This window comes from Eptatretus burgeri, chromosome 7, assembly GCF_056783735.1.
Source record: "Eptatretus burgeri isolate ZD-2024b chromosome 7, Ebu_testis_v1, whole genome shotgun sequence".
Lineage (NCBI taxonomy): Eukaryota > Metazoa > Chordata > Myxini > Myxiniformes > Myxinidae > Eptatretus > Eptatretus burgeri.
Genome location: NC_140967.1, coordinates 57,780,512 through 57,799,264, shown reverse-complemented (window position 1 = coordinate 57,799,264; position 18,753 = coordinate 57,780,512). Strand labels below are relative to the sequence as shown.

The 18,753-nt window shown below is 45.0% G+C and overlaps 1 protein-coding gene across 1 annotated transcript in view; it reads left to right on the top strand.

Annotated features, from left to right (window-relative positions):
- The window catches only part of LOC147023324 (aryl hydrocarbon receptor-like), a 63,595-nt gene that overhangs the window by 38,050 nt on the left and 6,792 nt on the right, over window positions 1-18,753 (top strand). Inside the window, exon 9 of the mRNA XM_085888589.1 lies at window positions 12,145-12,251. Coding sequence (XP_085744715.1) covers window positions 12,145-12,251 — 107 coding nt within the window. The remainder of the gene's footprint in view (window positions 1-12,144; window positions 12,252-18,753) is intronic.

Genomic DNA, 18,753 nt, shown 5'->3' with positions numbered 1-18,753 from the left:
TGGGGCTTATCGATACACAGGGTAAGTTAAAGATGATGATATTTACTATTAATCTTGTATGGGGGGGGTGTGAGTGGGAGTTGTGTGGGCTGTGAGTGTCGTTATAAACTTAGATTTTTTTTGGTGCCTGGACCACAAGAAAGATTATACTTGATTTTTGCATCTATTGTTGAAAGGAGAAGCGTGTGTGTGTGTGTGTGTGTGTGTGTGTGTGTGTGTGTGTGTGTATGTGTGTGTGTGTATGTGTGTTATAACCAGGGCCACTGCGAGCTAATTGTATTAACAGGAAATGGTATGAACCCAACTCCTCTTTTCCACAGATATTTCTCATTGTCCTATATTACCGTGAGTCTGATTTTCATTCCAGAACATAACAGTTGCGGTTAACCTGTTTTAAATTACCACTCCTTCATCTAAAATTTCGCGCTTGTAACGGCAGGTTAAAAGTGCCCACCGAGCAGAACGGAATCGGTGTAAAAACACGTAGTATGTGTGAAAGGCCTCACGTAGCATTCATATATCATTTCAAAAGTCCCGTATTTGCTGAGCTTCTGCGTTGTAATCTGGGGATTACAGGTTTAAATTCTGACACCACTGTGTTCCCTGCGGTTCCTTGACTTGGAGAACTTATTCAATGGCAAGGTCATGCCCCGATAACAATAATGAAACCTATGATTATCTCCTTAAGCTTCATTGATTGGCCTTACATTAACAATAAAATAAATAAATATATCACATAGTGACTTTGAGTCAAACTTTTCAGGCAAGTATCGCTTTTATAACGACTAGAAACACCCGCTCCCTTTGGGAGCATTGGCAAGTCGTCTCCCCCCTCCCCTCACAGAGGGGGGGGGTGTCCTTAGGCCTACAACCTGACCCTGAATACTACCAACATGTATGCAAAGCAAATTTTGGTGGAGATCGAATCGGCCGTGTTTTTTTTTCCTGTAATTTCCAGATATACAAACATACACACATACAAATAATTGTCTTATGTAGTATGAGCAGGGATACAGAAGGTGTTGCCCAGTGCTGTTCTCATCCTGTTGGCATTTTGAAGAAATCAAATTTTTTTTTTATTCTGTTTTTGTGGGGACCGAAAGCACTTCCCTATACCCACTAAGGAATGAGGTCGGGGATAATTTAATATTACCTTTCACAGAGCTACAAAGGTCGGCCACCTTTTTTTTTTTTCCCAAAAATTATTTTTGCCTAAAACACTCCCCGGCGAACACTGATGAACCTCTGAAAGCTTAACAAAGATACATTTGGCCATCCCTGAAAAAATGGTGACACACAGACAGAAAAAACAGCTCTCATATCGGGTGGCCATTGAGGGACTTCAAGAATAGAGGACAGTTGCCTTTATGCACAGTGATGCTTTCTTTCAAAACTGAAATTTTATGCTCATCCATAATAACCACAGTTATTATATAAAGACGATCACAGACTAAATGTGTACCCACAATTCTAGGGTCGACTAGTGTTTATATGTCTGTCCTTTTCTGGAGTTCTTCAGAAGTTTTTTTTTCCACCAGGAAGTGAATGTACATGTCTTTGCATTATTCTGAAAAATTGATGCAGATCTAGACCTTTGATTTCACACTGTCCACGTCAAGTCTGTTCCTCTCGCTTCTCCAAGTGGTGGTTAACATTGAAAAAACCCGTTCTGTGTGAGCATTTCTGCACAATGTTATTGAGAATATTGTTACGTCTGAGGGGGGGGGGTATGCATTCAAAGGGTAATTAGGATGTTTAATTAGGTATGCCATGCTGTTCGAGTTTACCAGGATCTCGATGTAATAAGTAGCAATTCAGTGGTGATAAGTTGTCTAGTAAATGTCCATTTCTTCAACGGGGAAATGATAATTGTCACGTAATTAGATAGGGAGATGGGATAGGGTAAGTGTGTCTGCGTAAACCCTGTTAGTATTCCCTGGAGGCTTGCCGTGATGTCACAGGACAGTGCTGCGGATGGCTCCGCCCCGTGATCACGATTGGCGGAAGGCGACGGCGAGGGCCAATAAAACGGCTCGATTGGAAGTGACGAGGACTCGAGGATAAAAAGGTTCTGTTCGGAGAAAAGGCGTGGGAGGAAGAAGATCGGTAAAGAAAGACCGTTTTGGTGGAGGCTGTTGTGCTGGGAACGTGCTGTTTTGTTGCACTGATTCGATCCTGGATTCATCGTGTCTCGTGGCCTTGCTGTGCCTCGTGCCTCACCTCGGTTGGCTCTGGGGTTCTGCTGGCTCGGAGTACGGGTCGAACGGCGGGCGGACCTGCCTCCCTCTCCCGCTCACAACTTGGCACCAGAACTGGTTCCCTGGCGGCTGTGAGCGGACTTGGGCCAGGACCAGGAGGTCGACAGCACCACCGTGTCTCCTGCCCCTGACGAGCGCAACACCAGCTCGTCCGCCGCCAATCCAGGGACCGTTGCGTTTACACCACGGGCCAGCCTGACCACCAGGACCAGCTACGTTTTGTGTGTGTGTGTGTGTGTGTGTGTGTGTGTGTGTGTGTGTGTGTGTGTGTGTGTGTGTGTGTGTGTGTGTGTGTGTGTGTACCTGGCGCCTTAGAGGGTTTGAGATTTGTATATCCATTGGAATTGTTTGTGTTTTCCCCACGCCCGAACCCACACTACCATCCCGTCGAATCGCCCCGGATCCCTCCTCTTGCCGAGTCTTATTATTTCTGGTTAGAGAAATAAACGTTATTAACTCAGTGAAAAGCGACTCGTGCCACCTTCCTCGTCCCGTTTGCGGTAGAGCGATTAAAACCGCCATCTTTGGGTTATAAAAAAAAATAAACCGCCTCCATCGTTTCGGCTCATTCTACGTTGGCGGGACTGTTCAAGTCCCGTGGACGTCACAATATGTAGGAGCTGATTATCTTTTGACCATTCTGAGATGAAGGATGTCTTTCGGTTCGGCATTTCTGGCAAGCCAAACGTTTAATAGTGTCGAGCAATAGCCTCATGTAAAGATGTCATTCGGAAACGTGACAAATAGGATTTTTGTTGGCTTTACATATATAGGGTGCATAACATTGGGATTTGAAGGGGTGCGTAGCATTGGAATTCTCATTTGTGTACTTTATGTCAATGTCTTTACAGCTGTGGAGGAACTCTGAGAAGGGTTTGAAACAGCAAAGGGCATACCTTACGTAGCCTTTCATGGTTGCTTTATGCAGCTTTCCTTGGCTAGAAGAGCATGGGAGGAGTCGATTTATTTATCTAATCCTAGCCACCTGGGTTTAATTGATCAGGTGAAAGCTAATTGGTTATTCCCTCCATGTGAGTGAGTCTTTGATATATATATATATATATATATATATATATATATATATATATATATATATATATATATATATATATATATATATATATATATATATATATACATAAAGCTCTTTCTAACCACTCACTGACTCACTCACTCACTCACTCACTGATATTAAAGATCGGTACCTTCCGGGTGATGTCAAAAGCTGAAATTTTGTGTGCTGATATACATCGAAGCTGGGACACCGGAAAATAAATCGTATAATTGTCGGACAATATCCATAAATGAAAATAGAAAGAAAATGAATTTTTTTTAAAAAAAATGCAGGTGAGCAACACAAGACAATAGGGAAGCATGGTAATTTTGTGTGCCGATGGACATTGAAGCCGATACACCAGGAAAAATCACAGAACCATCAGAAGGCATGTGTAAATGAAAATATAAATAAATGAAAAATCAAATGCAGGTGAGCAACCCTAGACAATGGAGAAGCACAGTTTGCTTGCTTACACAATGTGTATGCACACCCTGCTCGTGTGTATGTATGTATGTATGTATGTATGTATGTATGTATGTATGTATGTATATATACACCGATGAGCCAAAACATTATGACCACCTGCCTAATATGCTGTTTGTCCTCCATGTGCCACCAAGCAGCACCGACCCGCCCAGGCATGGACTCTACAAGACCCCTGAAGGTGTCCTGTGGTCTCTGGCACCAAAACATTAGCAGCAGATCCTTCAAGTCCTGTAAATTGTGAGGTGGAGCCACCGTGGATCGGACTTGTCGGTCCAGCACGTCCTAGAGATGCTCAATCGGATTGAGATCTGGAGAATTTGGAGGCCAGGTCAACACTGAACACTTCATCATGTTCCTCAAACCATTCCCGAACAATGTGTGCAGTGTGGCAGGGCGCATTATCCTGCTGAAAGAGGCCACTGCCACCAGGGAATACCATTGCCATGAAGGGGTGTACATGGTCTGCAACGATGTTTATGGAGGTGACACATGTCAAATTGACGTCCACTAGAATGGCTGGACCCACGGTTTCCAGCAGAACATTGCCCAGAGCATCACACTCCCTCCACTGGCTTGTCGTCTTCCTACAGTGCATCCTGGTGCCATCACTTCCCCAGGTAACTGGAGCACATGTACATGGCAATCCACGTGATCTCAAAGAAAACGGGACTCATCGGACCAGATGACCTTCTTCCACTGCTCCAAGGTCCAGTTCCGACGCTCACGTGCCCATTGTTAGGCACTTACGACGGTGGACAGGGGTCATCATGGGCACTCTGAACGGTCTGCGGCTACGCAGCCCCATACGCAGCAGGGTGCGATGCACTGTGGATTGTGACACATTCCTCCCGTGACCACCATTACAATTTTCTGTGACTTGTGCCACAGTCGACCTTCTGTCGGTTCGGACCAGATGGGATAGCCTTAGTTTCCCTCACGCATCGATGAGCCTTGGGCGCCCAACACCCTGTCGCCGGTTTGTGGTTTTTCCCTCCTTGGACCCTCCTACCACTTTGTCCCTCCTACCACTGTACTCACCACTGCTGACCGGGAGCACCCCACACATCTTTCCGTTTTCGATGCTCTGACCCAGTCATCTGGTCATAACAATTTGGTCTTGTCAAAGTTGCTCAGGTCTTTACTCCTACCCATTTCTCCTGCATCCAACACATCAACTTCAAGAACTCACTGTTCACTTGCTGCCTAATATATCCCAACCCTTGACACGTGCCATTGTAACAACATAATCAATGTTTATTCACTTCACCTGTCAGTGGTCATAATGTTTTGGCTCATCAGTGTAGATTTATATAAAACACACACACACACACACACACACACACATGTAATGTCCGGGAAGCAGTGAGACACGGAGAGTCGTGAGGGTTGTTGTAACTCTGTTTATTGCGTCCTCGGATGCACACTACTACGAACCTCTAGCGGGCGCGAACAGCTATATGCATTGCAGACACGTGACTATTATCACAACTCCTCAACGCCCCCCTCAACGCTCTATGCCAATACACCACAATCCACCCTCCTAAAATTATGATTACAAAATGACAATTAGAAAATGACAACATGACACCAACCAAAAATCATTGGCACTACAACACAAAAAGCAACTTGTGCCAAAACGGCACTTAGCAAACGCACTGGCACCATGATACAAAAAGCAACTGGTGAAAAAGCAAAACACTAATCATCCAAAAGCCCCAGGTTTCTCGATCCGCCCCGGGCAGATAGTGCCCCCAGATGGCTCATGCTTACACGCCTTCCAGCGAGGTCGAGATGACACCCCAGGCGAACCTCCCCCGGCACCATCAAATGCCCCCGGTCGACAAGTTGGCTCATCTCCCTCAGACAGGACCGAATCAGGTAAGCACCCCGAGCCTGCAAGCCCCGCGGGCGCCAACACGGCTGAGCTTGGCGAGATCAGACGTTTGCGCTCCATGGAGCCTGGCACGTCTGATCTTGGCGATATCAGGGGTGGGGGTGACGCTGAACAGCGAACCTGCCACGGCTCCCTGCCATCAACCTGAACCAGGCAATTAGCCGGCTCCACTACCAGCTGTCCCACACCAAAATCGCGCACCAGCGCCGGGCGCAACACTGCCCCTGCCACTGACCCCTCAGGTCGCAGCATATCCAGCTGAGACTTCAACGCACATCCATACAGACGATCAGCATTGGCTGGACGCATAGCAATGTCATACAACAGCAGAAACATCGTCCGTGCAGATGCAAACTTCTCTTTACATACAGCGCGTTCCCACAGTATAATGTTAACACATGAGGCTGCAGCGAACTGCGGACTGTCATCGAAGACCGGGATCTGGAAGACCTCTTTATTCGCAACGATCGTCCGCAAGTTCCTCACATCAAAGAAAGCATTGATCCCAATCAAACACATTTTGCTCACACGCGGACTGTCGGCATTCGCTTTTATAATGCCATGCTTAATCACTCGTGCTGCGAGAATCAAACACACAACAATGAACAAATCATGAACCACGCTGCGAGCAAGACTCTTGGTTGTCACGACGTTGAGGAAACTCGCGTGCAGGTCCTCATCTGAACGTCGAAGAGGACACTGTCGATGGCCGCGCATCGCGAACCTCTTGGATGCGACCGGTTCGCTTTGGACTTGGCACAGTGCCAACACATCAACCCGGTTGGTTGATCCTGACGAAGGTGGACCCTCCGTGCAACGCAAGCGCGAGAGCCCGTCGCAGTTGGCATGCTCCCCGTTGCTCCGGAACCGTATATCGTAGTTGCAGGAAGCAATGAACGGACACCAATGTTGTATCGCCGCGGCTCCTGCCACCGGGACCTCGCACTCGGGCCTCGAGGGAGGCCCGGTCCCAAACGGAGGTACGGGGCCTGAAGGAGACACAGGCGCACCTGGAGGTATGAACTCCGAAAGAGGAACCTCCTTCCACCGACTCTCGAATCGGCTCGGCACGGGACGCCCAAGGTGAATGACAGGCGCCGTCGAGTCAAGCCTGAGGCTAGTCAGCCAGTCTCGGCCCAAAAGCGCCGATCCTCGTCCCATCCTCGTCGCCAATGTAATGTCCGGGGAGCAGTGAGACACGGAGAGTCGTGAGGGTTGTCGTAACTGTTTATTGCGTCCCCGGATGCACACTACTACGAACCTCTAGCGGGCGCGAACAGCTATATGCATTGTCGCCACGTGACTATTATCACAACTCCTCCACGCCCCCTCAACGCTCTATGCCAATACACCACAACACACACACACACACACACACACACACACACACACACACACACACACACACACACACACACACACACACACACACCTTGGCCTTCAAACGATTTTGATTGTTGGTCTTTACTAACTTAGCTTTTGACCGATAATTTAAATTATGATTGTCTTACTCAAAAGTTTGATCGTTTCTCATGTCACTTTCGCGCAAACAAGGCACTTGAAACTGCATATTGGTCACTAATAACTTATCTACAAAATTGATCACTTTTTTTTGATCTAAATGTATGAACATCCTTATAGGCCAGCGGTAACCTCGATAAAGGGCTATATTTTAGGAGTTTAATCAACCGGCTTGACACAAAGCTACAACAGGTCTCATATGAAAGATGGTGATCTCAGTAACACATTTAGCCCTGTTGTCCTCATATTTTGGTGTGCGGTCCATGAAATATTCACATTTGAAGGATACACCCGTCTGAATATTTGGACCATTTCAGAAAATCACATAATTTCCCATAAACTACAAGACAAAGAGCCCTCTTCCTACACGTTTGGTATCGAAATGTGTCAATTGGACAGGAGAATTATGTATCACAGCCACATCATTATATGTCAATGTATATGCCTTTATTGACAAAATACGATAATTTTCTAAAATTTGTAGGACCGCCATAAGGAAAATATCAGAGAAGGCGATTTTTCAAAACCGATGTTGACATTGCTATGTTCAGTAGTCATCCTTTACAGTATTAAAGAAGATATGATAAAATGTGATAACATTATCATCCTCATCATCGCTCTCATCCATGCACCAAGGTTGTCCTGCATGGTTGTGCAAAAATGGACACTACTGAAAGGCTAGCTAAGCAATTAGTTAAACCTAATACAGTATATCTATATATCAACCCGGAAATGGTTTTCCGCCGTGCTTTGCTATTGACTCAAGTCCGCCCTGACCTGAACAAGAAGCACGTCCTGGGCTATCCCATTACGTCTGTTCCGACATCTATCTTTCATTAAGATGGAGCTCCACGGAAGAACACCAAAGCAGAACTAGGGCATATTCTCGAGGGCCTAGTCGATGAAGAGCACGAAAACACTTCCAGTGATAACCAACATCGCAGTGTGTACATCAGGGATGCTGTGGCTGAACTCCATATCCTGGGTGGAAATGGTGGTTACGTTTGGTAACTTGGCGCAGTGTTACCTAAACCAGTTGCTTCATTGCATCAAAACACACCACACCCTCATCGATGTCTTCAACCAATATGATGATGTTAATTCTGTGAAGACGCGAAAGAATGAGACGCCTTGCTGTTGCTGGTGGATCCCGAAGCTACCAAGTCATTGCTGGATGCTCAGTACCACAATTGACGAAATTTATGGTTCTATCATCAAACAAATCCACCTTGACACACTTCATCTGTAGTCACGTCACGCAACATGCACCAGCAGCAAAAGAACTTTCAGATCACCAAGAAAAGCGGATCTATTTGGCTGGTGGCTTCTCTGATGGTTCGCTTACAGCATGCCTTTCATCTGCAGGAATGTATCATGACAGTGAACTCGCATAAATGCAGGAAGAGGCAGATTCTCGGATTTTTCTTCATGTGAAGCATGCCGATGATGAGTTCAGACGTAACAATGTGCGTGGGTCCATTACAATCAAATCAGCAGACACTGATGTGCTTGTCTTAGCAGTCCACTACTTTCCACAGTTGCGGGACACTGCCGAAATATGGATAGAGAAAAGAACATCAGCAGGATGCAAGCTTATCCCGGTCCATCAGATATGTTACAGCTTGCTTCCAGAAACGTGTACCCGGCTTCCTGCGTTTCATGCCCCGACACGATCTGACTCTGTATCAGCATTCTTCAGCTATGGTAAAAAGAAAGCATGGAAAGCTATGAAGACACTGCATCTTCAGAATAATGGTCCACGCCTCGAAGTCCTTGCCACTGACGATCTCCAGGAGGCAGTGGCTGCTTCAAGACATTTAGTCAGTGCCATGTATGATTCTCAAGGGAAATATATGGATGCACACACAAATTTGAACCATCTTCGGGAGAAACTCGCAGCGACCAAAGATGTCCCAGTGCATAAGTTGTACCTCATCCGAACCAGCTTTTCTCGAACATGTGAAGAGATCCGTTCACCAAACCCGAGTATGGATGAATGCGCACCTGGCAAATCCAGAAATTCCCACACCAGAGGGTCGTGGATGGTACCAGAGGAGAAGGTGTGCTGCATCCCACATTGTTTGATGGACCCACATCAGCGGAGATGTTAGATGGTCTTGTGTGTTCATGCCGTGGTAGTGAACCGTGTACCAACAGCTGCAGCTGCTCACAAGACAGATTGCCTTGCCCTAACGAGTGCATGTGTGCCACCAGTGACAGACAGTGTGGCAACGAACTGTCACATGGTGACCAAAATGACACGGACAGTGATGGTTGAACATATCGAGGACACTTGCTCAAAATATATGTTTTAGTTCATTTCTCGTAGAACAATGTGTATTGGTGTAACATATAGTTATCACATCACTTGCGCAAACTTCAGTCACTATATCGTATAATTTGCTCGTAGAAATTTGTTTCAAAATATTCTCATTATATTGATATGGTAAACTGAACACATATAAAATAAAGAAAAAAAATATGACAATTGGCAGATGTTTGTTTCTGTAGTTGATGATTTTCGAAGTTAGCGGTCCTGAAATTACGTCTTTTTTCTATTAAAAGCACTCAAACGTACATATATTTATCTAGAAGTATTCCATTAAGTAACTAGTAGTATTCGCCTGTTCATTCTGCACATTTCAATACCAATCATGTAAAAATAGGGCGCATTGCTTTGTAGTTATGGCTAATTCTCTGATTTTCGGAAATGGTCAAAATTTTCTAATGGGGGTATCCTTCAGGTGTGAATATTTCATGGGCCGCACACCAAAAAAATGAGGACAACAGGGCAAAATGAGTTACGGAGATCCCCCATCTTTCATACGAGACCTCTTGTAGCTTTGTGTCAAGCCGGTTGATGAAGTACCAAAAAATCTGACCTATACCTCTGGCCTATTAATTGCACCATCCAAACAGCTCGGTCATGATTAAAAATCTTATTTGTGGAGATACTCTCAACTGAGCTGTCCAACCATCCTTGTCTTCGTGAGATTTTGTCAAACAGTCTGCGTGCGTTCATGTTCGTGCGTTCACTTTGGTATCGTGAGAGGAAGATTCTCACGAATCAGGAAGAGTTTTCATGTGACAGCAATCACCGTTTCCGTCAGGGTGGCTTTGCTGACCACAAAAGCTGTTCCCATGCTTGGAGCCGTCATGTTACTAAACTAAAAATATCGAAATGGCACGTTTGCCCACACTTACTGAGTGTATGTCCACGTCCCGTAAATGATAGCACATTGCTGCTTTTCAGCGAATTGATGAATCTGACACACCACTTCACATTTTCTGGTTTGATGCGAATTTATTGATAAAAAGAAAATTATTAGTGTGTCTGTTTAAAGATTACTGCTTTACACAACATTGTACATGCTGCTAATATATGAGGGGCATTCAAAAGGTTCTCCCTACAAAAATCCAAGAAATCTTTCTCTCTTTCTCTTTCTCTTTCTCTCTCTCCATATATATATATATATATATATATATATATATATATATATATATATATATATATATATATATATATATATATATATATATATATATATATATATATATATATATATATATATATGCACCTCCTGGTATTTTGAAATTATAAGACAAATGTCAGCATTTATTGGACTATTGTGAGTGTCTTGCTTGAACACCTCACATTTATGTTGTATGACTAGGAAATGTCTGAGATGATTGGGCTGGCAGGATGGCTTAGAGGTACGCACACATTCCTCTTAGCTGTTTATCCTGGTTTGGAATCTCGACTGGTGTTTCACAGGCATGGTGATTCATCAATGTGTGTGCTGTCCCTCGGATATGTATTCAACTGGGTGTCCCATCTGCAGTTGGGCTGTCGCTGGCACCCTGAATAAATTATAAATTATTGCTCTCAGCTACAGGGGACACTGCATTAGCATCACAGCCGTGCTCCCATTAAATGATGCCATCCGCAGCCACGTACTGCAAACAGAAGAACAAGAAGAGAAAGAAGAAGCAAAGGCAATTGTGTTTCATGACAAAGCCATTGATCACCTTCTTGAAGACCACAAGTGAAACTTATTGAATTGATTATAGCGAATTGTTCAAAATGTTTAGTTTAATTTACCTCCAACACTAATAATTACTTTTCCACTTCTTTCATATGTCGCTCAAGGCTGCAGGGCAGCACTATTAGTTGAGGGCACGGCTGTGTCACCGATGGCCCTCTACAGATTAGAGCAGGAATTTGTAATTTTACCAAGGTGCTGGGAAGAGCTTGCCTACTGTTTGCGAAGGACACCTTGGGATATTTAACATACACCAACCAATACTTGCAGACAGGACTCCCGGCTTAAGGTCCATCCGATAGGCAGCACACACGTTGATGGATCAACCTGCCTGTGAACCAGGATGAGAGTTTATGGCCGGTTTGGGATTTGAACCCATGCTAGCTAGACAGCTCAGAGACGAGTGTGCATCTCTCGGCCATCCTGCCAGCCCGGCTTTTTGCTGATTATAATACATGTAGAAGAATGTTCTTTCATTATAAACGGTATCTATATGTCTACCATTTTGTACATGACAGTTGATAAAGAAGTGGATCCAGAATTAGGAAAAAGGTAGTTGGAAATTTGTGTGGAGGGGGGAAGGAATTCATGTGTCCTAAAGTATCTTTAAAAATATATAGCAAGCACCTTAAGTGCATTTCAATAATAGCAAGGTCAGGTGGATGCCTCTGGTCATAATCCAAATAGAAGAGAAAAAAAAAAACCCAACAACTTTAAAATCCCTTTTAGTGAAGGTCGTATTGTTGAATTATGGTACAGTATAATAATCTAATATTATACTTTCAAAAGAGAGTACCATATGGAGGTCCAGGCACCTCAAGATGCAATCTGTACACAGGGCATTTGAAACGTCAACCTAATCTCGAATGCTATTTTGCTTTGCAGAGGCAGGTATATTTTGGGATGGACTGTGGAAGAACTGAGAAGAAACTCTGGCTACCATTACGTCCACACCGGTGATTTGTTTCACTGTGCTGAGTACCACATTAAGCGTAAGTGAGGTCTACATCATTCAAATTGATAATTTTGGTTCGTTTTATTCAACATGCTCAAATAAGAATCTTTTGTTTGCACTCATACATTGTATTTTAATACTTTTTCTCAAAAATCCAGTGACTACGTTTTGATTTCCCCAAACTCCAGCACCTTGTTGCCATGGGAGTTATGAAAGCAAGCCAAGCCAGTCTGCGGTTGTCCTTGAGCGACGGCTGCAGCAGACATGAGAAAGAGGAAGTTTAGGCTTGATGTGCATGTGGCTTCCGAAAGTTTTCATCAGAGTCCAACTATTTGAGTAATAACCATCACGATAACCCTGGTAACAGGACAGACAAACAGTTTGAGGGACTGTGTATTTCTGGAAATCTTGCAACATGCTTGCTCATTCCAGTAACATGGGTCCATTTGGTGTTCCTGTGCATTATAATTCACAAGATCATGACTGTGGAATCCCAGATTAGATTTTTTTTCTTCTTCACATTCTATTAATGTCCTTCGAATTCATGTTAAAATACACTTACGTATCCTAACGTCCTTGTTCGACAAGCATGTGATTGTGATTGATTTAGTGAGGGCTCACCTAGAATATTGTGTGCTGTTTTGGTCATCGACAAAATAAGTGCAGAAGAGTTTTTCAGCAGAATTGACAGTGGCACGGCCAGGGGCCATAGCATGAGAGTAAAGAAGAGGAGAGTTAGAGTTTGGGTTATTTGAGTTTGGGTTCAGGAAACTTTCCTCCTTGTCATAAAATAGTTTCATTTGTTTGAATTGTTTTATACCTGTCGGTCACGATGTTGTTCGATCAATTATGATTGTTTCGAAGTAAACTTATTGACTCGACTTCCTCACCTTAATTCTGATTTCTTCATCTTGTACACAATATTCTCGGTGAGAAAAAGTTCAATAAGGAATGACTTAAGTGGTCGTGTGTACCTGTCACTTAAAGAAAAAGTTTTCTTCTTCTTACATATGGCAGCTTGGCAGCCAGGTAGCTATCATTTTGTTTTTTGGTGCAACTATGCTGCTGATGCTGTGCCCCTCTACCAGTACACTGGCATTCATTTCACCAATCTCAGAAGGACGACAGGCTGAGTCAACCCCACCCGGTGTTAATTCAGCAGCTCAGAAGGACGACAGGCTGAGTCAACCCCACCTGGTGTTAATTCAGCAGCAACAGGGCTCAAAGTCAGGACCCTAGGATCCCATGCCAACACCAGGCTTACAAGAAGAGAGTGAAATGACGATAACTTATTGATTAACTCAACCAATACTGATTGGGTAAACTTACCTCAAGCAAATCAAAACAATCCTTGACATATATGAAAATAATTTTAGGCTTCGGAACGAAGTTCAGGCTGTACACAAAGTCCTGTTCCGTTTTTAAAATGTTGTTACAACCAAACCAAAAGAGATACAATGATTCGGTTTTTTTGCATCTTGTCACGTGATTAATAAAGTTTTTATTGTGTTCTTCAGTACATCTCAACATGTGCAGCTTTATTGGCATGCAGCACATCCAAGCGATAATCCACTTCAATCGCGTGTCGGCCAACATAATCCCTCGTCACACTATTGATGCAACGGGTTATCCTTGCACAAAGTGTTTCAATGTCAGCAACAGAGGTTTGCAAAGCAATCCTTGACATAATCCCACAAGAAGAAGTCTAAGGGCATTGCATCAGGAGACTGTGGCAGCCATGGGACTGCTCCACCACGACAAATCCATCTACAGTCAAAGCTCGTTACTATGCCACCTCGCTTCTATGCCACTCTCGCTATTATACCACTTTTGCTCGGTCCCAACAAAATTCAATACAAAATAAATTTACTATGCCACCCCCTACTCTCGCTACCATGCCACTACTGTGTGACTGTTAAAAGGCACGAGCCATGAAAAAATCTGTATTGCGCAGTGCTCGATTATCACACTCACGTCCAAAGGCGAAGCGACGAACTACAGTCCAGCTGCGCACAACATAACTCAATACGTACGCACATAGTCAGACTGTGTCAAAACACGCGATTCTTCTCCCCGATGCCAGCCACAACAAGCCAATCACAACACGCACAACGAGACACAAAAAAGCGCGAGCACACACACAGACACGCAGGCACACGTACAACAGTGACATCATTTTTTTTCAAATTCAGCCCATAATGTCAGCTCAGAAACGCAAGCGAACTGACTTTACGCTGAAGGAGAAGAAGGAGATCATCGATGCCGCGAAGAAGGAGCCAAATCAGTCCAAGTTGGCCAGGGAGATTAGCAAGAAATGGGGCGTCGAAGTTAAGAGAACCACCGTGAAGGGCATTCTCAGCAAGAAGGATGCAATCGAGGCTGCAATCAAAGCTGGATTTCCATCGAAGCGCATGAAGTTGACGCAGGCTCACGACCCGAAGCTTGATGAGGGAGTGCTCATGTGGCTGAAGCAATCAAGAGGACAGAATGTGCCTGTCAGTGGCGATCTGATCAAGGAGAAGGCGATGAAACTGGCCGAGCTGATGCACATCCCAGACTTCATGGCGAGCGACGGTTGGTTGGGCAATTTCAAGAAGCGCCACGGCATCACGTTCAAGACAGTGCAGGGCGAATCTGGAGCGGTGGATTCGCAATCCCTTCTTGAGTGGCAACAACAGGTTCTCCGGCCCTTACTCGGGCAGTTCTCCGCAGACGACGTCTTCAACCGAGACAAGACTGGACTCTTCTGGCAGCTGCTTCCGAACAAGACCATGGCTTTCAGGGGAGAGCGGTGTACTGGAGGAAAGAAAAGCAAGCAAAGGATCACTCTTCTGGTTGGGGCAAACATGAGCGGCAGCGAGAAGTTCCCTCTTCTGGTGATTGGCAATTCCAAGAAACCCCGTGCCTTCAAGAACAAAGAGATCCCGGTCAAGTACAAGGCGGTGGATGATGGCGGAGCTTTTCGAGGAGATGTTGCGTGCGTGGGACGGACGACTCGGCCAGCAGGGACGCAGAGTGCTGGTCTGTCTCGATAACTTCTCTGGCCACCCTCCCGAGCTCGAGCTGAACAACATCCAACTGGTCTTCTTCCCACCCAACACGACAGCCAATTCGCATCCAATGGATCAGGGAATCATAGAGAACCTCAAGCACCACTACAAGAAGCTCCTGCTATGCCGCCGGCTTGAGGCCATAGATGAGGGAAAGGAGTTCAAGTTCACGTTGCTCGACGCTCTACACGTCGCCCGGCGTGCTTGGGGGCAGGTCGGCAAGTCGACGATCAGGAACTGTTTCGCGAAGGCCAAGTTCATCGAAGAGGAGATCCAAACTGAGCCACAGGATGCGGAGCTGCCCGACATCTGGGAAGCTCTGCCTGCCGAGGAAAAGATGCACGAGAACGAGGAGATCGAGCTGTCTGACTTTCTCGAAGCCGACGAGCGCCTCGCGACTGGCGGGTATTTCATGCTGGAGGAGATTGCGGAGGAGATTCTGTGCAGCGAGGAGCCGGTGGAAAGCGAAGATGACGAGGTAACTGTCGAGGAGGAAATCGTTCCGTTTGAGGAAGCCCAGCGCGCTTGTAGCACCGTCCGGAAGTTCATGCAGCAGAGAAGCGGGAAGCCCGGTGTGATGCAAGCGTGCGATCGGCTAGACAACGAGATGCACGAGATCCGCCGAAAGAAGATGCGCCAGCCGACGATTCTTGAAAGCTTTGTGTGTCGTGAATTTCTCGCCATGCCATATGTTAGTGTGTGAACTCTGTTAGTGTGTGTATGTTCTCCGTTCACTTAGCTTATACAACAGTCGTGCCTTTTACTTGCTGGAATAAATTTTGTCTAAAGATTAACTACAGATGGGTAACTTGAGAAAATAAGGCCGTTTTTACAAAATCTCGTTACTATGCCACTCTCGCTACTATGCCACTTTTGCTCGGTCCTGACGGGTGGCATAGTAACAAGCTTTGACTGTACCGGGGAAGTTCTTGGTTATAAAAGTTGCACTATCTGCACTTTATATGCGTGCAGATGCAATCTCCTGTGTACAACTTTGTTTTTTTAATGTTAAAAATTTCCTGGAGATTTGGATTCATTTGATGCAACTTTTATTATAAGTGCTTCTACATTTTTTTTTGCGGGGGGGGGGGGGCGGACAGACAGACAGGGAGACATCCATCCATCCATCCATCCATCATTCCATTGGGACCATACTTTGTACAGAGCATTGGTGCTGCCAAAGCAGTCTCCTTGGCTATTACACAATCCTGGACGGGTCGCCACTCCGACACAGGATACCAGCAAGCTGGCACTCATTTTGCCGACCTCGGAAGGATAACAGGCACAGTCAACACCACCTGGTATTAATTCAACAGACAAGGGGGAATTGAATTCAGGATCCGAGGATCCCAAGCCCACCACCCTAACCAGGAAGCCAACACCAGTCATAGGCAGACATCATTAGCCTATAATATATGTTTAGATATACCTTTTTTTAAGTGGAAAGGCGCTGCTAACCAAAACGTAAACCAGATCTAATCCGCTAATTTGAACAATAAGTTAGAGCAGACCCGGTCTCAGGGAAAGTTTCACCCGCGTCACAACAGGCTTCCTTTGGCTCAGGCCAAGAGACCCCAACCCTCGGCACGTGTCCGGTTTTTATTAGGTCAGCTCGCTGACCTAATATAACTGTTCGATGTCATCAGATCCGTCCGTCCGGCAGCAATTTTTATTTTTCTATCTCCTCCGAGGCATCTCGACCAATTGAGTTCTAACTTGACATGATGATAATACTAGTGTTCTCTAGAGATCGTCTGAGCCCTTTTTCACCTCGGGGTCAAGGTTACAGGGTCATGAAATGCAAAATGACCGATTGGTCGAATGGCCTACAAGGAAGCATCGGACGACTATAATGCAAAATGGGTTTCATAGGGATTATTAAGAAGATTTAATTCGACCAACTAGTTTCTCGTTACCTCTGTCGTCTGACCCTATTTATTGGGCAACACGAGGCCCGCTGACTTCAACACGGCTTCGTGCGGTTATTTTAAGTTCAATTTAAATCCTGTTTTCACTTTTCATAGTCGCTAAGGTTGATTAACACTCGGTTGCATCAAGTTTTGTATCTGAGCTGACCGTCAAACCCGCTCGGGTGTATTATTCTCGATGCGAACGCTCATTTCCAGTCACATGCCGGTGCACGAGGTCAAATGGAGGAGTTTGTTTTTTTTAACTTTGCCAAACTTCAAGCAAATAAATGTCAAATCGCATCACTGATGGGCTGCTCTGCTCTGTCTTTATTATTACTTGCCATTCACTTGCCATTCACTTGCCATATTATTCAATAATACTTGCCATATTATTACTTGCCATTCACTGCCATTTCCTTGGGTGGATGAGAGAATGGCAGTGGACATAGTATATCTAGACTTTAAGAAGGCATTTGATGAGGCACCACATAGGAGGTTGTCAGCCACCAATTTGGATTGCAAACTGGCTTAGTGATAGGAAGCAAAGAGTGGTGGTGAGTGGGAGGATGTCTTGCTGGGAGGATGCAAGTAGTGGGGTACCTCAATGATCAGTACTCGGACCATTACTATTCATTATTTACATTAATGATTTAGATTTTAGACAGTGGGGTGAAGAGTAGACTTTCCAAATTTGCAGATGACACAAAGCTTGGAGGTAAGGTGGATAGCGGAGGGGGTGGTGATCAGGTACAGGAAAGTATTGATACTTGCATGGATTGTGTATAAGATTGGCAGATGAAATTTAACCTGAGCAAGTGTAAGGTGTTGGGGATGGGAAAGAACATTGAAAATAGAGATTATATGATGCAATGGGTAATTTTGGAGCGGTCACACAGGAGAAGGATCTGGGGGTGGTAATATATATGGGAGGTAAGCAGGCAGTTATAGGTAAAAGCAAATAGGGTTTTAGGTTGTATTTGGAGGGGAATCATTTATAAATCAAAAGAGGTGGTGTTAACATTGTTCAAGAATTTAGTGAGGGCCACATCTCGAATATTGAGTGCAGTTTTGGAACCACAACTTAGGAAAGACATAATTCAGCACAGGGCTACGAGATCGATTCTGGGCCGAGCTAGACTTAGCTATGAGGAGCGGCTGAAGGAGACAGGGCTTTATTCACTAGAAAGGAGGTGGTTACGAGGAGATATGAGAGAGATGTTTAAGGAAATGAAAGGTATAGATAAAGTAAGTGCAGATGAATTGTTCAACAGAATAGACAGTGATAGGACGAGGGGTCATAGCCTGAGAGAAGAGGAGAGTTGTCTGACTGTTGTCTGAGAGAGTTGTCTGACTCTCTCTCCATGTCTGACTGGAGTATGACATGGGACTTTCACTCAGAGTAGTTAATGCATGGAATGGCCTCCCTGGAAAGGTAATGGCAGCATAAAAAGTAGATACGTTTAACTTAGAACTAGATCGGTACCTGGAAGTTATGGAGATAGAGGAGTATAGGGATGATGGTAGGACTTTTTGGTAGCTTAAGCATTGATGGGTGATTGGGTGCATGTGTTTCAAGTGT